Source organism: Tetrao urogallus, assembly GCF_951394365.1.
Source record: "Tetrao urogallus genome assembly, chromosome: 2".
NCBI lineage: Eukaryota > Metazoa > Chordata > Aves > Galliformes > Phasianidae > Tetrao > Tetrao urogallus.
Window position 1 is genome coordinate 82,536,004 of NC_136814.1, and position 24,617 is coordinate 82,560,620.

At 39.9% G+C, this 24,617-nt stretch overlaps 1 protein-coding gene across 1 annotated transcript in view; it reads right to left on the minus strand.

Annotated features, from left to right (window-relative positions):
- Window positions 1-20,333, minus strand: part of ADGRB3 (adhesion G protein-coupled receptor B3) — a gene marked incomplete at both ends in the record, with an annotated part of 445,134 nt that extends 424,801 nt beyond the window's left edge. Inside the window, one exon of the mRNA XM_079532449.1 lies at window positions 19,580-20,333. Coding sequence (XP_079388575.1) covers window positions 19,580-20,333 — 754 coding nt within the window. The remainder of the gene's footprint in view (window positions 1-19,579) is intronic.
- Window positions 20,334-24,617: the final 4,284 nt, after the last annotated feature.

Below are 24,617 nucleotides of genomic sequence, written 5' to 3' on the forward strand. Positions count from 1 at the left end.
CCATGATAATTACTAACATTTTGCTATTTTCAGAGAGATATTCTTACAGCTTCTTTTCATACTTCAACAACTCTTGAAATTAGATTCTTAGAACAAAAAATGCAATGTTAATTATTGTCTTGTACAATTTAAAAATTACAGCATAATTGTATAATTTTTGCTTAGTTTAATATTCTAAAATACATATTCCCTTTACTATTTGATTTCTGCATTCTCAGATTTCCCATAGATCACCTTATTTCTTATTTGTCAAGTTCTTCTTACTTTATAATTGTTCTAGAACTGCCCTTAATTTCTTGTTCCTAAAAAGCTTTTTAACTCAGCTATTTTAAATAAGATTAATATCATCCCCTTTAGTCTTTCCAGTATTTGTTTTTTCCCCTATGATGTGGTAAGAAAATCATTATTATCTTAACCCCTTTGGCTAGCATTAATCTATTTCTCCTTTTATGCTGCCTTATCTTTGCCCTACAAGCTTTAACTTCGAATATTCTTGTCTGGCTGCCTCTTCTCCTTCCCCTTGCCAAAACACTATTGAATAGTGATTCTTTATCTTGTCTTTCAGTGCCAGAAGCTACCAATAGCACAGTACAGCTGCGACATGTCACAAGAGAAAGGAAGGGCACACAAACGTGTTCTTCATGTCGTGTAAGTGATGTAAAATACTGTAACAAACTACTGATTCTTTTGGAATACAGACTCTTGGTGACACTGAAACTAACTTGCAAGATGCCAAACTGTTATAAAAATCTATAGGTTACGGTTGACATAGCCATAATTATTTTTGGACAGTTTTCTCTAGAATTCTTTATTAGGTATTTTTCACATTAACTACTTTGACTGTGCTCATTCTGCATGCTGTCAGTGTGTTTTAGATCATTTTACTCCTAATTAGAAAACTATACCCTGAAGCATGTTAAAGAATAACTAAAAAAACACGGGCCATTGTTTTGACTGACAGAAATAGCAAAACTCATTGACAACATACACACTAGCTCTGATTGTAGGTCTAGCTAGTACAAATTATTAGGCATTAAGAAACCCTCACAAACCAAAGACCAGACTGAAATACAAAATGTAATTTAACAAGTTTTATGCTGAGCCAGGGATTAAATGTTATATAGAAGTCATCTTAAATCTAAATTTCCCTGTGATTCTTTTTTACATACTTTCAAAAGTTCATTTTGGAATTCATTCATGTAAATCAGTCAGAAAGTAGCATTTTGGCATTAAGATACTTTTTGAATTTATTTTTACATCTGGTTACACAAACACAGTGAACTACTCTCAAATATGAATTAACTCCAAAATCTTAATAAGCATTTATACATTAAAAAAAAAACAAAACAACAACAAAACAAAACAACAACAACAAAATAACCCACTATTTCAATTCTAAGATAAGTTGGAAATCTTGAGCTGTGGTCCTCTGAGACTGCTGACTCTCTGTTCAAAATCTGAATCCTGCATCATGCTATGAAAAATACCACACCAAGGAAAATATAACCAGGCAATGAGCACAGCCTCCTTGCTTACATGATCTTTCAGGGAATGCCCTCAATTATGGAAACTAACTCATAATAAATAAATAAATATAAATAAAGAAAACCAACACCCACCAGTCTATTACAGCTTCTAGCTTCATTGGGCAATACATTCCAGAATTCTTTCACGACAGCTTTTTCTAGCTCCACTATTTTCTTTCCATTCAGAGCAAAATAATAATAAACAAATAATGAAGTTACCTGTTAACAACCTTTTTTTTTTCTAAATAGAAAAAGAAAGTAGCAATCCTTAAACACTGGTGCTTTATTAATTTATTTTATTCATGTTGAAATAGTTAATTTTAACCTCACAAGCCAGAATCTTACTCTTCCCATATACTTATCAGATTTTCTAGTAGAAGCATTAATTGGCTTTTGATGACTATGCACCACCAACTTCTGCAAACATATATGAATTAGTCTAAAACTAACATAAAGGAATAATTGGTCTCTGCCAATTTAGTTAAAAGAAAAAAAATAAAGATAATGCTTAATGTCATTAAAAATTTTGCTTAAACATTAAAATTGTGAGACTCTTGCACATTTTTCAGTGAAATGGCATTGATTGGCTCCTTATTACCATGACTTTGTATATCAATTTAGTGCAAAATTGTGCAATAAAACTGCATGTCATGTGAGTGTGCTTATCATGTGAATGATGAATGCTGTACATAAAAATGTAACTCCCTGGAAAATGGAAATGAGCACTCAAAGGTTGTAAAGGACACCTGTGTGGACAAAGATATTTATATACGATATCTGGCCACAGTTCAAAATTCATGCTTCTAGATGTTCACCTGGGACAATTTTGCTGTGGCAAATCTACCAGAAATGAGATGAATACAAAGTCAGGGAGTAATTTATAGCATGTTTTTGAATGTCTCACCCCTCTTCCCACAACCCAAAAAAAGTGTAAAATAATGCTATGATTGGTTGTTAAAATTATTTGGTTGGAAGTGAAGATTAACTGAATGCAAGCAACTCAGAGAGAGCATGAGCACTCCCAGCATCACTGCCACTCAAAAGCACATAGATCTAACATTGCCCTGAAAAGGTCATCAGCCCATCTGTTTCTTTGGCAGAGGTGACAAGTCCACATGGATTAGTTTCTCCTAACAGTATTTAACATTCCATAATCCACAGAGCAAACAGAGACATTCCCATAAAAATCCAGAGGACAATTTAAAATATTTTTATGCTATTACAGATACAATGGGCTAAAAAATTTGTATTGTTATTACACTCATAAGCATCTAACTTGTAACTACTATTACATATAAAGAGAAGAATATTTTCTATAAATAGATCTAGACTGAGAATTTCATTTTTGGGAGTGCATGTGACACAGTACATCTTATCCTAGTAGTTCTGCTTAAAACATCACAAATCCAACACCACAGAATAATGAAAACATCCTTGGCTCACCTTCTCCCTTTCATTCCTACTGACATCAATAGAAATTAAATACTAATGCAAGCAGAGCTTGATAAGCAATATCATGAGAATCTACATGGTTAGTAGGTTAACTTACAATATTTGTGTACTTTCTTGATACCTACTTCAGCATCTCCAAGGGGATTGAGCAGAATTAAATCACAGAATCATAGAATCACAAGGCTGGAAAGGACCTACAAGATCATCTAGTCCAACCGTCCTCCTGTCACCATTACTACCACAAGTTACTAAAGCATATCTTGTAGCACCTCATTCATACACCTCTTGAGCACTGCAGAGACGGTGACTCCACCACCAAGAGGACTCCATCTATTGTTTCCACAGGTCAAAATAAAGGCTCCCAGGACTGTGTACTGTTCTCCTCTTTCAGCCTGGCTGAGGACCAAGGTGACCACACACATTTGCTGTGGGCCAGAAAGGCATCTGTCCTGCTGGGAACCAAACATACAGGATTTTTTTTGGCAGTATTATATATACATAAGAGAGGGCTACATGAAATCTGAAGCCTTTCTGCTATTGAAAGATATTAAGTATGCCTTGTTTAAGTAAAACTAATGTTTTACTTAAGTATCCTAAGGAGCGGGAGTTACTAGTCCACGATCATACATAGCCTCAGGAAACTTCATTTGCTCACGAATGCAAGATTTATGGAGCCAGGAGAAACAACTTAGAAAGCCCATGCAGGTGGTTAGAGCACTTCCCAACTGAGGGATATCTGAGTACTGGGCAATGCATACACTAAATTCACATCCTAATTTAACCCTCTACAGTTTGGCTGTCTACCTATACTCCATCATCACAGCAATAGTGTTTCTGCAGATATGCAGAAACGAAGAGAGCTGGAAAGAACATTGCGCATCTTATGAATGAAACCTTTTCTATTGTACAAAACCACTGAAGGAAGTAAGAAGCCAATGGCACAGCCTTCTGAAGGCTGAAACAGATTGGAAAAGAATTTATAAGGAAGAAAGATCATATGCAAAGTTAACGGAAAAACAGGCATGTCCAACATGCAGCCCACAGGCTGCATGCAGCCTGGCACAGCACACAACACGATCTCTGCCCTGCCCCACCACAGCGTAGGCTGTTCCCCACTGAGCAGCGCCCAACCATCACTCAGCATCAACCAAACACCTGCATGGTATTAACCCTATCTGGGCAGAAGAGGGCACAGTGCAGTGCTAACTCAAGTTACAGCAAAAAAATGTATGCATTTTGATACATTAGGTGAACACAGCCCTGTGAATTGAAAAAAAAATACGCACCTGTGCTTTCCATTTTGATAAAGAAATTTGAGAACAGCTTTATAGATTGCCCAAAAGATTATCAGTTTGTTTTGTATATTTGCAACTCCGATTTCAGTCAACATAAATATATGACGTGCAAATTTTCAAATGGGATGTATAATGTTGTAGTCAGATATCCAACTCAAAAATCTGATCATGTCTCTCTAGTGGACTTTTATAAGCTCTCTCTTAGCAGAAATAAATATTCCTTGCTTCACAATCACGCCTTATTAATGTGGTTGCTTTTTGACAATATGTACAGTTGTGAACAACTGTTTTCAGGGAACAATAAAATTTCATCCAAAATCTCTGATGAACACCTTGAGAACTAAGAATTTAGATCACTGCCAATGATCTAGGCTGATGCATTAGTTTAACAAAAGCAAGGTCAAATATCTCACTAGTTTTACGATCTTGTTGCTTTTTTTTTTATATTTTAATAAAAAACATGTATAGGTATTTTGTTAATTACATACATTATATTATATATTTTATGAAGACTGCTCCAAAAGTAATGCATCTTATTTTATGACGTTGGCCCAAAAATGCTGGTGGTATGGCAGTAGAAGTCGAACCTTCCCAGCAATATGCCATTACATGTTGTTGCCGTGTGACAGGTGACAGCAGAGGGTTAGTCTGGCAAAATGCTATCTGACATGGAAGTGTGTATGAAGCAAAAGTGTGTAACTGAATTCTTCCATGCAGAAAAAAAATAGGAGCCACAGACATTCATCAACACTTGTGAATGTTTATGGAAACTGAACTGTGGTGCATTTCAGTAGTGGTTACAGCTACCGTGGGTCATCTCTGCTGGTGCAGGTTTTAATGAGTATGGCATGCAGGCTTTTGTTCTTTGCTGGTGGTGATTATGCTGAAAAACTGTTCTGTAGATGAGATTTTGCTCTATCGAACAGCGTTACTCTTCTGACTGCGTCTGTAGTTGTAGTTGCCATGGAAATAAGTAGGAGATACTAGTATCAAAGCGCCCTACATACATATGACCCAAGACAATTTCTCTTCAGCCCAGGCAAGCCAATAGGTTGGACACCCATGGTGTAAAGCTAGGACTATAGGCCTTCTCACAGACCCTGAACTTGAATGGGTTGTGTGACTGGAGTGGAACAGAAAAAAAGGCAAAGAGAATTAAATGCAAGGATTTTATTTCTTTGTCCAAGCATGTGCATTTCCCTGACTAGCTGAAATAAAGGCTAATGGTTTTTTTGTGTGTTGGTTTGTTATTTTTGTTTTTAATTCCTACAAAGCTTCTGTGTTTGTTTACTTCACCTATTTTGTGTCCCAGAAGGGATAAACTGTAAGCTTAGAGTACTAATAAGACTAGAGTTCTGTGAAAGTGCAGGCATCTGGGAAATCCGAAGGCTTAGCCAAAAGATTAATGTAAAGAGGTAACAACCAAGAGACCAGAGAAACTGCAGGGAGACCAGGGGAGGAAAATAGCAAATAAACATATTTAGAGCAATTTCAATTTCAAGGGAAACTAAAGGATGTGTACACCTTGTGCTCTAAGTTGCAAAGCCTGCTCAGTATTTCGCTGTGAGTTTGTCAGGGCAATGTGACAATTTCTAAAAGAGAGCTACAAGTTATAAATTCCAAATACACTGAAATGGACTTTGTGGCCTGAGGGTCTGCCTTATGAGAGAAACAGTGTGTGATCATCCTTCAAGTTAGCATGCATATAATGTATTCTCTGATCAACACAGCACTTTGTGTCTTCGCCAGTGCATCACTACTACCATGAGCAATGCGCATCTGCCAAAGGAACAAAGGAGAATACCAGGGGATTTTTGCATGCACGCCAAAGGGATCCCTGTCCTAAAATGGCAGGACTCCTTATTATATCATAGCATCAGACACTATCTTGGTATCATATTGCAATCGTAATTTTCTTTAGAAAAGAACATTTAGCACCTTCAGTATCTTTCCCAAGAAATCTCCAGTGTATCTCCATTTATTTACCTATTTATCATTATTGCATACTACAGACACAAATACTTTCAAAAGTTTCATATTTTCAGCTGATTTTAAATCCAGTTTTCTCACTGTGAAAAGCTCCAGACAGACTTTTTTCAGCATACCACTGTGATTGTCCCTAATTTACCGAAAAGATCAATTTTAAATGATAGCTTTCTCTCTTAAAATGTACATAGATTCTAAACAATTGTGAAACATAAGTTCAAAAGCTGTAAGGATAACTGAGCTGAGAGGAAAGTCTGACCGGACAAGACTTTTCAGTCCTTGGTTGATATCAGACATGTCATAAAGACCCATGTTGAAAAGGCTTTGTGATTCTCTATGCTGCTAGCAAAATAAATTTTATATTTTAATTGAGATCTCTCTTAGTCCTAAAAGTGGCAAGTGGATTACTGAAAAGAATAGCTTTTATGAAAATATACAAAAAATTTTAATGCAAAAAAAAATTGTTTTGAACCTGCAGTCTTCAATACTTAACTCTTTAAAGAAAAATATTGTGATCCAACTATATGTGCAATAGAAAATAAACCATAGAAATGTAAAGATTCCTTGGACATCATATATCAGAGCATAACTGTAAGATATATCCGTAGGAATAAAGAAAAAATATGGTTTCCAACCTCTGAGACCTAAAAATTGCTAAAGTTTCTGTTGATCACCAAAAGGTCCTGTGCTCTGGCTTTTGCATTTTTCACTTCATGCCATCTAAGCAAATTGTAAATACTGTGGTTAAGATGATCTTGTCATATTTTTTTTATAATCTTTACATCCTTTAGGGACACAGCAATATAGTGCTCCATAGCTCATTGTTCAATAAACATAATCCTCCAATATTTGATAATTTAAAGCCTTGTCAGGAAGAAATTCTCTGACTGTGCTTGCCATCTTTAAATACCTGTCAGCTTCATCTTCAAATACATATCATGTACTCAAAATGTTTCGTGAAGGGAAACATTTAGAGATGAATGCAAATGCAGAAAAAAAAAAAAAAAAAACAAGAAATAAAAAGCATCTATTTCTCCTGTAATTTTATCAGTCATGACCCAACATCAGGCAATGGTGTCTAAAGTGATTCCTGTTTTTATCCAGATAGGTCTAGAATGATACTGTTTGTTGAATATAAGTCAATGACACAATACTACTTTTTTTCATCTAACGAAAAGTAAGATGCAGAATTTTGTAATGAATTCTGTGGAAGCTCCTGGACATATTTAAGAATGAAAAAGAAAAAATAAATTTAAAAAAGGAGTAAAAAAAAAAAAATACAGTGAAGGTAATCAGTGCCATTCCTGCTGATTAATTCTAAAGGATTTTTAGTGCAGTTCTGTATCTCAATAAGTAAGCTGCAACTGCCAGTAGAAAGCCTCAAGACATGTCAAATGTTGTCTGAACCTGTCTTGTTCTTCACGGAGATTTAAGCTTTTTTAATGACCAGGCAGCTATTGCCTGATTTGTTTAACATTTACTTTATATAAGAATATATTTAATATAGATGGTAGGAACACAGAGTACGGGTTTGTATAGAATGATGTACTTATTAACCCACATAATGATGCAGTGGAGAAAAGCATTGTCATGGTATGAGAACCTCCAAAGGGGAGATGCTGGATGAGGTGCAGAAGAGCACAGAACCAGCAGGGTTAATGAGAGGCTGAGAATGGTACTCAGGATCCCAATGAGAATACACAGCTGATCAGCCAAAGAAGACCTAGGATGTGGGAAAAACTGAGTTCTTGTATAACAAGAACAAAGAGCATTCATCCAACTTATGTAAGACAGCCTGTGTATAGTAACATACAGCCACAGATCACAGAATGACATTTAAAAACATGCTGCAAAACACACAAAAACAGCCCCAAGTGGACCACTGTGGGAAGGGAAAGTGACCAGCCAGAAAATTTCTTCATGGGAAGAACTTGGGACACTTGTAGCTCCTTGTACAGCCCCACTCTAAGATGGATGCCAACAACCTTCAGTACAGGAGGGCACTGAAAGTGTGAGGTTAGCTGCACAGAAAACAGCTGCAAAGAGGAGGTGGGTATGAACAATTTATTTGCATTATCATTCATCTTGTTTTTCAAATGTACTAGTTTGTAGTAGACTAATGCCTTATTAGACTGTTAAGTTTTCAAATAAACTAGCAGCAAAGTTTTGTCTTGACAGTAAGATGTGCTTCTTTTTTTTTTTTTTTTTTTTTTTACCATAGTCTTATTTGGAATGTAACATCAAGTCTTGAGAAATTGTTGAAGATGTTTATAAAACATAAAGGATTTGGGAAACCATTGTAGATTTCAGATGGACATACTGCATAAAGCCATTTCCAAAAGAGAAAGAGAACAGGAAACATAACTGTAATTTAATACTGGAAATACTGAAGAAGAAAAGAAACTGTAAAGTTAGATTCATTGCTGCCCAGTTAAGGAAACTATTTCAATTTTAGTTTCTTGGACTGATCAACGGAGTGCAGTGAAAGAAATGTGAAGCATCCAAGATGTACAAAATGTGACTTCTAATGGCCATTCTTAGAAAAATAAAGTGCAATCACAGGCATCTAATATAACAAAACTAAATTCTGAAATGACAATAAACGAACACAGTAGTCCTTTAAGTAAGTTAGTAAAATATATAAAGACAGTATGCAAGATTGAAGGCTGCTGAGTGAAATGGAATTCTTGCAAATTATATTTCCTTTTGAAAAATCTGGCTGCCTTTCCTGAAAATTAAACTTCAATTGATGTTAAATTGGGCATATATGGTAACACTACAAAAGCACATTACAGTTCTAGTTGATATTAACCATAAAGAACTTAGTTTTCTTAATCTGGAATCAAATTAATCCAAATAACATTAAAGTAATTGTTTGATGTTCTAATATTGACTGGATATATTAAAGAGTATACACGTTTTCATTTAAGAGTCTTTACTGGCAAACCTACTTTTAATTAAATCTAATTTACATGAATAATCCTGTTGATTCAATGTGATTAATTCTGTGTATGTGAACACAAAAGCATGAATACAGTCACTGAAAATCATTTAGGTGCTACATTCCTGGCATGCTTGTGTTCCTCTTCATGTCTTATTTATTGCAGAAAATCTTTTATTGTAAAGTTACTTTACCTGTTGTCTCAAAATAAAACTTAATTTTTTTTATTTTTATTTTTTTTTTTTCAGCACTTTAGATTTAACCAGGACAAAAATCCATTATCCATAACTTAAAAGCATGGGATAGGAGATAAATATATGGGTCATTCATTCATTCCCTTCATATATTTAACCCATAAAATAATCAGTAAAACCACTTGAACGTCAGGCACCAGAAAACACTAAGGAAAATATGGATTTGATTTTCATCAGATGTGAGAAGAGCATCTTCCAGGTTTAGCACATATGGCATAATCTATATGTTTTAAGTACTTGCATGACACTGCTTACTGAGCAACCTATAAACTTTGATATATTTATCCTCATAATGCCACCAGAAGGCATCATAGCAATGCTATTGGGAGCGGAAGTGAAGTACAGAAGAAAATAAAATAAACATACATACCATATCAGGCCTCCATCCAAAATGGGTAATTCCAAAATGCTCATCGAAGGGCAGCCCACATCTACTAGTGTTAAGAGCCATGAGCAACATAGAATCATGGAATCATAGAGTCGCTCAAGTTGGAAAAGTCCTTAAAGATCACCGAGTCCAACCACAACCTAACCATACTACCCTAACAATCCTCTGCTAAATCATGTTCCTGAGCAGCACATTCAAATGGTTTTTAAACACATTCAGGGATGGTGACTTTCTCCCTGGGGAGCCTATTCCAGTGCTTAACAACCCTTTCAGTAAAGAAGTGTTTCCTGATATCCAACCTAAATTTACCCTGGCACAACTTAAGACCATTTCCCCTCCTCCTGTCACCTGTCATCAGAGAGACCAACCCCGCTCTCATTGTAAGCACCTTTCAGATATTGTAAGAGAGCAGTAAGGTCTCCCCTCAACTTCCTTTTCTCCAGACTAAACAGCTCCAGTTCCTTCAGTCTCTCCTCGTAGGGCATGTTCTCCAAACTCTTCACAAGCCTTGTCGCTCTTCTTTGGCCCTGCTCCAGCACCTCAATGTCCTGTCTGTATTGATGTGCCCAAAACTGGACACAGTACTCAAGGTGAGACCTCACCAATGCCAAGTACAGGAGCAGGATTACTTCCCTAGCCCTGCTCACCACACCATTCCTGATACAAGCCAGGATGTTAATGGCCTTCTTGGCCATGTGGGCACACTGCTGGCTCATATTCAGCCAACTGTTCATCAGTACACCAAGGTCCCTTTCCAACAGGCAGCTTTCCGGTGGAAACACGGACAAGATGCACTTGAAGGTTTTTCTATTCACCCCCTTAGCTGTTGAGAAGTAGCAAAATTCCTAGAATCAGTCCCACTTATGTAGTCATAGGGCCTAATCCAAAAGGTGGTCTTGGACCACACCTACTTAACTGAGCTCTGTATGAACCATAGCCAAAGATTACAGTCTCTTATTATAAACTAATAAGCTAACCTAGACCTAATCACCCTGATACCAGATGAAGCATCTGAAGCAATGTGGCTTTAGTGGCACTGGTTCTCAAAAGTCTTGTCTGGTCAAGGAGTAGAAACATTCTTAATTTTTCCCAGATTTGAAAGTGCCTTGATTTTCATGGATAAATTGAATGTTTATTGGACTAAAGAGAGCAGACATGTAATAATTTGAACATTGATTGTAAGACAGGAAAGTGTAGGTTCCAGGTCTTGCTCCAATTATGTTTAATTAATTATCTAACTTTTCTTCTGATTGTAATTCTCCTTCAAGCATTTAGCCTCACAGCTATTGGATTTATGAACCCAAATAATAGCATAATCAGCTGAAGCCCTATGTCCCTATGCATAACTCCCACAACTTCATTAGATGCTGGGACTGGCTAATATCCCAGCCTTGGCACTGTCCTCCCCTCCAAGGAAAGCAAACCTTCATGATGCTCTCTGCACTGTCATGGGTTTCCTACACATTTGGTTCAGACAAGACCAGCTGGATTGGGCTCTGTTTCATATTACTCCTGCAGTGCTGTATCTTTTTCCTCCTTTTCTTTATCAGTATGAAGTACATCCATCAACCTTCAAATCTACCAGTATGAAGCACGTGTATGCGTGCCAATCACTGCAGATATCAGCTAATGCCATAGAATGAACAAAACATGTCCAAGGATAAAAGCATAACTCATTACTGCTCAAGCTGAAGTGCCCAGCTTTGCAGATAATTCACCTTTTCTATGTATACATAATAGAAGGGACTGCAAAGAATACATTAATGGTTAGATAAGCAAACAGAAGAAAAAATGTGCTAGGAAAAAATGAACAATTTATCATTCAAAGAAAGATTCTACATGAAATCTTAAGATTTGAGATTTTCCAAAATTTTTCAATAAAAAAATTATTTTTACATGAAAAATATGCAACACTATTCTTTCACACAAATAAATTACATTAATTAAATTCCTTGATATAATCAATTTAAGAACTTAATTTAAGCACTTTCGAGCTGCACTACAGGAATGAGTTCCAAAGGCTTTGTAGTCTTGTCCCTGGACACTATGCAGACTTTCACAGTGATTTGCACAACTCTTCAGTGGTCAGTAGGAAACCTTGGGTGAACACTTATCATCTACATTATTTTTAGGTATCCACTCAACACAGTAACTGAACCTGGTATATCTGCTTAGAAATACAGTATGATGCAACTGGCTGCTAACACATGCAAAAGAATGGGCAAGAGTTAAATGTTTTGACTGCTTTTTGATAAAAATCTTATTTGGCCTAAGCCAGTCTAAACCTGGCTACATCAGTACAGCTGCTCCTTTCCAGCTGCTACTTGTTCCACTTTTCATACTGATGGAGGATCCACTGTGCTATTGTAACACACTCACCCAACACTGTGATTATCCAACCAAAAAGCAAACAAAAATCAAACAAATATGAAAACAAATAAATTAAAAACAAACAAACAAACAAAAAAAAAACCCAAAACCACCACAATGGTAAATAGTTTTTTGTTTGGTTGCTGTGCTGAAACAGTTCAACAAAGATAAAGGAGTGAAGGCAGAGACATCTCAGCAGTAATGTGGTTTAAGATTGACACTATCAATTTGAGGTAATATACCACAGTTGAAGGCAAGGCTGAAAAAATTCCCTTTTAATAAAAGGTATTTCCAGCTATAGCGAGAAGAGGTGAGGTTGGAAATCTGGTTTATCATTTTCCACAACTAAGAGCTAGAGAATTGCTCTCTTGATCCATCATGCCCCACATCAGCGTTCATTGAAGGATGCTTAATAGTACACAACTACCGGCTACTGCTGAAAGTTATAGATCATTATATAACAAATGGTGTCTTTGCATAACTGATAACTGAGGAATAACTACCTGAAGAACGCTAGGAACCAAAGCCAACTCCCAAATTCTTTTACATAACTGAGAGTGAATTGGTGAAAATTGCCAAAGAAGCAATGACTCATTATTTCTCCATTGTTACCAGTTTTCTATTGAACTACTAAAACATGGGTGGCATTCAAAGTTTTTTGGTTGTTTTTTTTTTTGTTTGTTTTTTTTTGTGTGTTGTGTTCTTGTGATTTGGGGGAGATAAATTGAAATTTGAACTAAGTAACTGAAAATAGCTTTCTTCTAAATTTCAGTTGCACATGTATAAATGCTAATCTGACTGTATCATGTCTTGCTTCACCTTTAGATAATAAAGAAGAATGAAAACAGGAAACTGAAGCAAAATGCATGAAGAGACTATCAGCTAAAAGAGAAAGGCAGCAAGCAACTACAAAATAGAACATTTTCATAGTGGTATTTCACTCTACTAAGTGTTAAGAATGGCTTCAAAAATAAAGCAAAAAAAATATCTATGTCTAAAATGATAAAATTAATGAAATAACTTTCAACTGATAGACAAAATACACTGTATCACTTTTTCACATGTATTCTGTGGGCTCTAATCTAATCTCTACTTAGATGAAAATGTGTTTATAGCATTGAGAATTTGTCTTGAGTAAGGACAGTAATTTGGCCATTGCAGAGTGAAGTAATAACACTAGTTTCTTACACTGTCATAGATTGGTTTTGTTAATTCTGATCTTGGCTAATCTATCAGAAAAAAAAAAAAAGGTAATTTTATATAAACTTTATTTGCAACTTCTCTTCAAGATTAACAAAACTGAGAACAGCTATGAAAAATTTTGACTTTCTTCCTCTTGAGATTTAACAAGTGTAAGAAAGGGCTCAAACTCTGAAATATTCATAAATCAATGGTGCATAATTTGTAAATTTGTACTTTATATCATGTACAACTTTCTTTATCCTAAAGAGTATTTTATATTTCTTGTTAACAGTGAATGCAAATAATGCTCAATGGAATTCTGCAATGACCTTTGTTTTATTACAATTACTGCATATTTATAAATGAACAGCTAAACTTCAATTTGAAGACTGCAACTTTGAGTTAGAATCCTTTGATAAAACACAACTGAATAAACTTCATAAAATTAATTCCCTAAGAAGAGAAAAAGAAATTCTCTTCTGAAAACTCCTCTGTGTATACCAACACACAAAGCAGATTTTTTCTATGCTTCTGCAAGAAGAAAACTAAACAAAACAGCAATATGGATAGATCTGAACAGAAGAGGCTAAATTTCTTTAAAAAGAACACATGCTATACTACAAAATCACTATATAACCTAAATTTATAGCACATTTAAGCATAGGAAACTACAGAGTAAGAAATGCAGTGCCTCCATTATGTCAAAATATAACTCCATGTAATGTCACCAAGACTAATAACTGAAATACCACTATGTAAACAGAATCACCATTAACATCTGTTAATGGCTGTTGTACAGGTGAACGCTTACACATTAGTCTAAAGGACATGCAAGGACAAGGCCTAAAATGATGCAAAGACATAGTGTACCCTGGCCACCTAAGTGTGATAAAAGTATCTGAGGACAAATGGCACAGCTTATCAGTATGGCAAAGGAAAAAAATAATACCTAACTGGTCTGAAATGTTTGATGGTACATGACTCAGTGCTACTGAATTCACAAGAACCAGCAGGAAGAGCTGTTCCTAATTCTGGAATTATGTTCCTAATTCATGTATTCTCTGACTTCAGTCTCAACACTTAATTTCGTTATATATCTTCCCATTCTTTATCACTGTTTTCTATTTAGATACTGTGGTCTTTAGAGTGGAGACATTTAACAGCATTTTGTCTCCAGTTGAGAGCAGGTCTCCATTTTGTTTACATAATGGTTCAATACAAGCAAAAATGGTGGCTTGTTGAACAAAAATACCAGCCAAAGTTACAAAGCAGCTTCTGAAGTTTCACTGAAGTTACCAATATTTTATGCAAGAAATGAGCCCAAGAAAAACCAGTGTTCATATCCATATAGCACACCTGTGATCTCACTGAAGGCAGAGCACACTCTTGCAGCAAACTGATGTTTCCTCCCAAAATAAATAATATGCCATTCCCTCAGTGTGAAAAGTCCTGAACAAAACACTGATACAATCTGTAATATCAATGAAATTACAACTCAGATGGATATACATAATGAAGTGTATTTACTAACAAAACCTTTAAATAACTGGAAACAAAGCTACTGCAATAGCTATTGTCTAGGCACATTTCTTTTTGAAGATATTGGTTATGTATCCTAAATTCAGTACACATATGAAGTTATATATGAAGTACTGATGAGTCTTGCACACAAAGTTCTAAATTTTACATCAAAACAGCAAGAACTTTCACAGTTTACTGAAGTAAAACAGGTCAATACGCTGCCAACTGAAATACAATTATTAATGATAATAACATATAATCCTTGAAGACAAAGGTAGGGCTTGTTGTTTAAAAGAGATTTTGATCATTGATGCATTTTGTGAAGTGCATCACGTAAAAAAAAAAAAGCGAAGTTCTGAAATCAAACTGTCATGGCTTTGATAAAGTGTTCTCTTGTGAGTAGTCCAGAGTAACCAAATCTGTACAAAGATTATAAATGTTTAGGGTGATCTTTTTCTTTTAGCACATTAAATCCAAAAGGGCATTACATGAAGCCTACTGGAATCCACAGGAGATTTTGAAACATTTCTTTTTTTTCAGCAGGGAACAAGGCCTGCAAAAAAAAAAACAACCCTGTTCTTGCATTAGAGTTCATTCTCCTTTGTCCCCTTGGACTCTGAAGTTCTATATAAAAGACCTATTGCATGAAGAAGTATATACAAATTATTACAAATCTGTCAATTATTTTACACTATTTTGTAAAACAGATTTATTTATTTGGGATTTTATGAATGTTGCTTTAATATATTTGTCAAATATTTTTAAATATAACTGTAGACGTGGAAAGATGTTAGACTCCATTTTGCAATTTTTGATCTTCCTAGACAAACTCTGCACTGATTTAAGAGTGTAAACTCTCTAATAGAACCATGCTATAACGTGTTGCATGATTTTTTTGAGAGGAGATGTCCAAACTACCCAGCCAGCTACTCGCCTCTGGGGACTATGTGGTGAAAATTAGAAATTCATCTTCAGTGTGTGCAACAAGAGGTAAGCATTCATGGAACAGCATGAAAATAAATGCATATATACCATGAAAATATACAAAACTATCTGCATCTTGCTGTTATGCAACAATGTATCCTAAATTATAGTTCTAAAGGGACACTGGTAGTGAATATTTTGAGAGATCTCTGTTGTTTTAAGGTCTGAAATCAGAAAACAGACAAACAAACAAATTCCAGCAGCTGCTGCATGCTGAGATACTGACATGCAGCATTATGAATTGTAGCAAAGAAGACCTATGCTACATTCCATAATGTAACTTAATGTGACTATCTCCCCCATCCCTCTTCCTTTCTTCTTCTGGATGAATATAAGAGAACAAGCTAATTACTTTAACTGTTTTACGATTGAAAACTTCAAAACAAAGCTTCTCTCTAAGTCAGCAGTTAAAATAAAGAAACCCAACTACACAATAACATTTCTGCCTTGTAGTGGTCACAATTAGAAAATACATATTTTTTTCATTTTTATTATCACTATGTATAACTTCACATGGAATAACTTCATGCAAAGGTTTACTGGTCCATAGAAGTTGGAACGGAGCCCCGTCATATTGACAAAAACTTCATGAGAAACTTCAATCACAGCACTGCAGATCAAGAGGGCAAATTCCCCTAAGCCCTTAGACTCGAGCCCCTGCCAGAGTGTTCACTGAGATCTATTTGCCAGTGCTTTGATCCATGCTAAGCACCTCAGATGTAAGGCTACGGAAAAGCATCAAGATATAATGAAACTAGGTCTTAGTGAAAATGTGGTGGTTTTCAATAATGCTTTAATCAGTGACACCAAAGATGATCTGTCTATGGAAGACATGGTGATTAAACTCCGTATTTCCAAACCATTAAAAAAAAAAAATAGTTACAGCCTCCTTTTTTGACCTAATTCCTTTAATTGTTGAACACTCTTCAGCACTTTTAGAAACACAATCATCCATTGTGTACTTGTCACATCTTTTGTAAAATGCTGCATATATTTGAAAAGGAAAAATACTGTCTTTCATCCATATTCCTAAGCCATTTATCATATTCAAAATTGTAAAATTCTTCAGAGGTTCATAAAAGGACCAGTAAGCTTTAATCTAAATATTCTCTATTTACATCATGGCTCTTGAAAGGGGCTGGAAATAGTTTTTGGAAAAGATTTTGCATTTCATATCGTCAAGCTTGATGAAAGCAAATCTGAAGGATGGGAGGGTATGCATAATCTTGTAGAAAACTGTCAGGTCTTTGCAATTCCCTTCCAGAAGCCCTTGCTAGGCAATGTCAGTACCAAACCTCAAAATAGTTCACAAATTCTTAAAACGCAATCTCTCTCCAGAGCTCTCTCACAGTGACAAACAACCACTGCTGTTGTTAAAACTCAACCTACGCTAATAAAGCTGCACTTTCTGTCACCACTATGAATTTCAGCAACAAGAAACACTTCTCTGCCATTGGTCACCTGGGTTTTACTACCTATGCTGGTCTAACTTGAACCAGATTATCCGTAAAAGCAAATTTCCCATTTCTTGCCTAATGTTTACCACTGACACAAGTGATGAATTGCATAATGTCTGTGGTAGGAGTATTCTACATTTTGATCCCTCAATAAAGCCTCCAACTGAACTACAAGCCAGCTTCACACAAACAGATCTGCTTGAAAAATATGAACCAATCTGCAGAAAATGAACAAATACACCTCTCTTGCAGAGTTTTTAACATTCCAAAAAGGCAAAAAATGCTTCAAATACTGAACTGGAAGACAAAGAGTATATTGCTATCAAGAAGCACTGTGAGGCTCAGTGTGATAACCGACCACTACTTTCAGTAATAGCTAAATGAACAATTTCCAAAGCATTAACATAAGTAAATAAAACAATGAAATAATTCTATTATTGTTAAAATTCTCAGCCACACTCACGCACAAAACACTGAAATACTGGGCTAAACAAGTGAAAAACAAAATTGCTGCTCTCTGTAACAATGCTGCTTACCCAGGAAGTATCAAGGGAAAGCCGCAAGTAGGGACAAAAATTGAAACGTGACAGAGACTGGAAAGAAAACGCGTTGCCAACATGTTTGAGAATTCAAGAAAAACCAGAGCATTTGCCCTAAAGCGTTCTCTGTCCTCTCTGCTAAGGACAGCAAATGGATGTTTTACATAGGAGGCTTTAGAATTCAGCCTATTTTTGCGGGAGGTCTGACGGGCCCCAGCACCCGGCAGCGCTGTCACTCTGTCCCCTTCCCTAGGGACCCGAAGGCAGGTCCTCATCCCTGGGTCGCGCCGTGCCCCGCGGGAGCTGCTCGCCCAGGGCTCCGCGGCCTCCCGGGGGCTAATTAGCGCTAATTAGCGCTAAGCGACGCTAAATGCCGTTCCCGCCGCCTCTCCGGGAGGTGACGGGAACGGAGATTCCCCGTCGTTTCGGATCGCTCCGAGCTGTGAGGTGCTCGCAGAGACCTGCGGGGCACCAGAAGTGTCTCCTGTCCCTCTCAGCCCCTCTGGCACGGCGGCAGCTGGAGCAAGTTCAGCTTTTCTTCTCCCACAGCACAGGGGCTTGGCTGCCCTTAAAGAAAATCCTCTCCTAACAACGTGTCAATGTTACATTCCTCCACAAAGCCACTTCTATGAGGGGGGCTGGGAGCTTGGCGCTGCCTCGCAGCAGACTGGGAGCTTTGTGGCTGTGCAGAAAACAAGGAGAGTGGGAACACTTCCTGCATTAAAATGCAGCACTCCGGGCTGGGTGATTTATCCCTTGACGCAGGGGCAGAGACCCCCTCGCTGCTCTGTCCCTGTACGACTGCTCCGAAGGGCCGCACGTACAAAGGCTACGTTCAGACACCCCTCTCTGGGTTCAACCTACGTTCTGATCTCCCTGCAGTGTTCATCCAGTATTCCTCCCAAAATCACCTTCATACTTCTCCAGAACATCAGGAAGCCACAGTAGGGGGGAGGGGTGAGGGGAGGGGAGGGCAAGGAGCTGCCACTCACTGCTGGATCCCTGCCTTCCCACCATTCCACCTTTTCCAAGGGGGACACGAAGCAGCTGTCAGGACTGACACATCCACCCACCCCCTCTCAGATGCAAAGCCTCCATCTCCTCTAGCTGAGGCCTCCTGGGAAAGGGGCACTGCAGCAGCCTGCAGCCCCTTTGCAGGGCTCCTGGCAGATCGACGAGCCTTGTGCTGCACCTCAATGCATCACAGAGTGCTTGCCCTGGAGAAAAACGTTTGCTTTTGGTTTAGTTTTTCATTGCTGAAGTCTGGCTCAGCTCACACCAGGAGTACTTAGCATGGTGAATCGCTGGGTATTTTACAGAGTTTGCCTGCGTGCCTCTGGAAATGTTTCTCTTCCAAAGTCAAGGGTCTCAGCGAGATGTTGCAGTGAAGTGTACGCAAGTGAGGTGGTGTGTGGTTGCTGCCATTACTGTGAGAGAGGGCGGACAACTGAGCATACCTGTGTTTGAGGACTTCCAACAGTACTCAGCAGAACTATGTGCCCAAGGCTTGGCCAGCTCTGAAATAAGAATGCAGCCCTCCCTGCCCTAAGGGAGTGCACATCATCTCCAGCCCTTGGAGTGGAGAGCAAGTCATACAAATATGAGCACCACAGAGAGAAACATGGAGCAGGGCATAGGACTGTCGCCCCCCCTCCGTCCCCCTTCCCCCCACGGTTGCACCTACCTTCCTTGGGAGGCCGCTTGGCTTCTCTGGTGAGGTTGCAGACCTGAGTGGTTTGCAACTCCTGGGTCAGGCAGCCCTCCGTCTGCTCGTTGAGGGGCAGCACCACATTATTGAGCAACACCAGGGACTGGTCGTCTATTCCCCATTCTCCCAAATGCTGGGGGCAGGTGCATTTTGTATACATGATCCCACAGGATTCAGTTCTCCCATTCTCAGATTTCAAGCAGCTCTCCAACCAAGTGCATAACACATGGCACCCAAACTGGCTTGGGCTCACCTTGTTCAACACCAAAAACTCAAAGAAGGATTTTTGGTCTTCTTCCTTTTTGTGTAATCCTAGGAAATCGATGGGATAGACGCGACGTATTTGAATAAAATTCTTATCATACTGCAGAAATACAAAAGCATTCTTGGAATCGCAGAGCTGCATTATGGAGTGGTTGTTTTTTAAAAGATCCTTTATTTTTTCATGGGAAAAATGATCAAACTGATAAGCCAAGAGGGAAAAGTTGGAGCAGCTGAAGTCCTTTTTGGAAAATTTCAGGTAAATACTATATTTGGTCGGGTCTGGATTTTCCAGCGTCCAAGTGCAGTTTGTGAAGTTTTTAGGAAACATTTCACTTACAGAATATGATCCATAAATGACCCCCTTCACCAGCGTGGAACACCAGAAGTCTTGGGCGGCATTAAATCCAAACATAACCAGTAGATAGGTGGAAAATATATAAATCAGCAAATTACGAACAGCCTTCATCCTATGTCATTTGGCCTGCAGGAGATGAAATGAAATAAAAATGCAAGTAGAATTCTTCCCGCATTGAAAACCAAACTCCTTCCAATACTGGAGCCAGCTGTTGTCGGGCTTGCCGATAGAGCCCTTCAGAAAGAAGGGCAGGTAATTTTTATTTTATAACGCGAGGGATCGCGTTGCTGCTGTGTGAACAGCGCCATCACGTGGCATCGCCACAGCCCAATCTTCTACAGCCAAATTTAAAAAAAAAAAAAAAAAAAGGAAAAAAAAGAAGAAGAAAAAAAAAAAAAAAGAAAGCATCTATTAGTTTATTAATAGGAATGTCCTCTCCTGTCTATGCTGGAATCATCATGGCGTGGACCAGAACTGCTCAAGCTGGGTAAAATCCCGACGCCTCGCCCAACTGGCTGAGAACAGGGCAATTTGTTTATTTATTTCTTCCAGAAGTAAATAAGTGGCCCTGCTGTGTTCATGCATGTGCACATGCGACTGCACATGCGGAATTTCGCCAGAGGAGATTAAGAAAACCTGCAGCATCTCTTGTTATATATTATTTTTCTATTAAGTCTGGTAAGTAACTATGAGGAATTACAGCCATAATTTAAAAACGCACAAATTAGTATTTGTTACAGATGGAACATTATCTCCCATATGCCTGCATGAATTCACAGTGGCCACCTGGTACGCAGAGGTCTCTATAAAAAGAACTCCCAGGCAGGAAATATTGAGATAAATGTATTAATAAAATGTTGGGACTATCAGAGAAAGCAGCAAAGACAGACAGATGAAAGTGGTGGTGGTCTGACACCACGCTGTGCCAGCATTTCCAGATAGCAATTTGAATGTGTTAACAGCCTTTTAGGATATACAAAATGCACCACTATATTGGTGTCTGCACACATTAGCTCTACACAGTGCTACACAGGACCTCTGTACATATGGCCCTGTGCTGGGCGTCTTGCTGCCCTCTCATCATGAATATCTCGAATATCTCATACTCTCTGATGAGCCCCTGTGTTTTGCAGATGTGTGCTTTGGTAATGAAAGGCATGTTACATTTACCCTGCTAGCATCACCAAATAAAGCTGTTTTATTCCATCTGTCAAGCACTAAAGCCTCTACTGTTCTCCTAACAGTGGCCTAGGTTAATAAAGTGAACCTCAGTTATCTTTACCTGAGTAATGTTATCCTCCCCAAAATTAGACTGAACGTTTTCAGCATTAACCTTTGAGAAGTTGCTTATCCCTTACAAACAAGGAGCTTTTCATCTGCTTTCAAAGGTGAGCAGAAGAAGTGGTGCCAATCCCCAACTCTAGCCTGCAGCTCCTTCTGCTCTGTGAGCAGAGACAGACAGACACACAGACACGGTCACGGAGTTGTGCTGTGTGCCTGTGCCTCACATTTCATCTCCTCACCACACAGAAAGGCATCTTCTGCCTCCCATTGCGTAACACACAGCAAATCACCAGATTAAGCTCCCTTGAAGAGATTTTCCTATCTCCTAGATTGCAATTCAAACTCAGAATCTTGAAGTGGGCAAAGCAGCACCAACTCTGACCCTCTTTATAGCTGTGGTTTAAAAAAAAAAAAAAGAAAGAAAGAAAAGCAGAGCTGCTGCCAGCTCTACCCACAGGATCGGATTTTCTCATTCTGAGCATCCATCTCAGTGAATAACGCTGTCCTCCTCCTCCAAACAAGGTTGGTGCAGCTTTTGAGGTTTAAAAAATAGAAACTTACAGGGAATTCTGGAAACAATTTCCCCTTTGCTGAAGCACTTTGCAGGCAATGCAGTTCTGCGCAGTGTTATTCAGGATGGTGTAGGCGTTGAAGGCTGATGTGACAATAAGTGTCTAAATTAGGAGTTCCACCCATGAAAAAGGATTAATTTTATAATCTGGAAAGCAAAAAGGGGGCTTACTTGCTTTTTAATATGAAAAGGAAAAAGCCTCTGACTTTTCTCATCCTCTGTGGTATTTGTATTAGAAAAAATAGAGACGTCTGCAGTGCCCGGCTGTTTTCTATGAGGAATCATAATCGAATAGCCCTCATTTTAGTTATGCGTTTGTTCGTGCAGAGCCCCTGAAACAGCATCGCCTGAATCCCCCCCACTCCCCCAGTGCGTTACACACACACCCGAGCGGAGCGTGCCGGCAGCAGTTCGCAGTAGTGCTGAATGCGAGAGCCAAGCTGCTCGCTGCAAGGATTAGGCACCCCGATTTAGAAAGGTCTCCCTTCCCCATGAAGGCTGAAGCTCAAGGGAGGCCGCAGAGCTCAGGGCTGCCCGGCCGAGAAAGGGGGAACCCTCTCTGCTGAAAAGCGAACGGGCGCTGAGTTTGGACGGATATTCCCTGAACTGATTTTCTATGTGACACTGTAGTTCAGCCGAACATAGACGGCGCCATCACTCCACTTATTTTTTTTTTTTCCTCAGCAGAAGACCCACTGACTTGTCTTATTTTAACTTCCTATTAACCTAACATCTCCCCCCCACCCCATGCTATCCCCCCCATAAAATTACCCCCATCGCGCACAAACCTCAGGTTCTCTCGGTCTCGCTGGAAATGGCTCTCCGGGAAGCAAAGCTGTCGCCAAACGGACTTCGCTAACTTTTCAGCTGCAGCGCTGAGCCGAACGCCGGGCTCATGCTGGATGAGCTGCCTCTCTCTATCCTTCAGCAACAGCCTGTCCCCCTCCTCCGCCGCCTCCTCCCCGGAATCCCAAACTAAAAGCTCTCCGCTCGTAATCCCCGGGAATGGGAGATGGAAATGCCCCGGGCACCCTTACCTTCCACTCCGAAAGCTGGCAGGCTATTTCTCTAAACCTCTAGCACCACAGGCACACGTCCCGACACCAGTGATGGAGAGATTCCCCTTCTGTCGGAAGCACCGTTTCCCATTTTCCCCGGCTCCGGTTCAAAATCAACACGGAAAAAAAAAAAAAAAAAAAAAAAAAAAAAAAAAAAAAAAGCAAAAAAGCAGCAGGAGAGAAAAAAAAGCGGCGAGAAAACCCCCGCACGCCTCGCGCACCCCCACCACGGAAAAACAGCTGCTCGGGCTCCGGATCCGCCAAATCCAACCACATGAAGGCAGGGAAAAAAAGAAAAAAAAAAAAAAAAAAAAAAAAAGAAAAAAAAAAAAAGCCGACAAAAAAACAAAAATACCACAACCTCAAACCAGCAAGACTGCAAGGGGGGAAAAATGGAAGTGGCTGAGCAAGCGGAGGTTTTTTTTGTTTTTTTTTTTTCTCTTTTTTTACTTGAAACAAAGTCTCAGCACAGCAGCCCGATGAGAGGCGATGCCAGGCAGGCGACGGTCTGAGAGAAGGACTGAGGCGCGAGTGCAGATGTGGTGGGTTTTTCTGTTGCTGTTATTACTAATGGGCTTATTCCTCTTGCCTCCCTCCTCCTCCCCCCGCGGGCACCAGCGGCCGGCCGGCGGCGGGGGGGTCCTTGGCTGCCGATGGCGGGGAGCGGAGCGAGCGCCGGCCGCGCAGGGAGTACGGCGGGAGCGAGCGCGGCTCCACCGCCGCGTGTGCGCGCGTGTGAGTGTGCCAGCTCCGTGGGGGCCGGCGTGTGTGCGCGCCCCCGCGCGCGCCCCTTCCCCGCCCGCTGGTGGCGGCGCGCCTCGCTCCGCGCGTATGTGTGCGCGCGTGTGAGTGTGCGTGTGCCCGGCACCCAGCACGTCCCGGCTCGCCGCGCCTGGGAGGTTCTCCTGGCTTCGGTTCCCAGCGCTGCGCCCCGGCGTAAGGGAAACTCAGAGGCGGGGAGCGAGGGCAGCGGGGAGCGAGGGCGGCGGGGAGGGGAGGGCGGGGGGCGGGAAACCCGCACTTGATCTCCTTCCTCTTGTTCCTTCTTTTGAAGCGTAGCCCCCCCTGTCGCAGCCTCGAGAGCTGTCGGTTTGGTTCCGCGCTGCAGATTAACTGATACAGCGCTCCGAGGATAAACCCTTTCAAACTGCCTCCTGCCTTTGACTGGAACAATAGCAATTTTCTCAGTGAGATTGCGATTGACACCGTATTTCGTTCCTCGCCGGGGATAAGGCTGTGCCTGGATCACGGCTGCCTGGCGTTCGTTTCGCCGCCGCCGCCGCCGCCTGGGCACTGCGCGGCGTGTGGGAGCCCGGAGCCCGCCCGGGGATTCTCGCTGTCGGTCGCGGCCGCCGCGCTGCGGGCGGAGTTTGCAAGGAGGCAGCGGCCCCGTTCGCGGCGGGTGGGGCCGGCACACGGGGATGCTCGCGGAAGGTGCCGTGCCACCGTGGATGAGGTTCCCCCCCCCTTCCCCGTGAATTC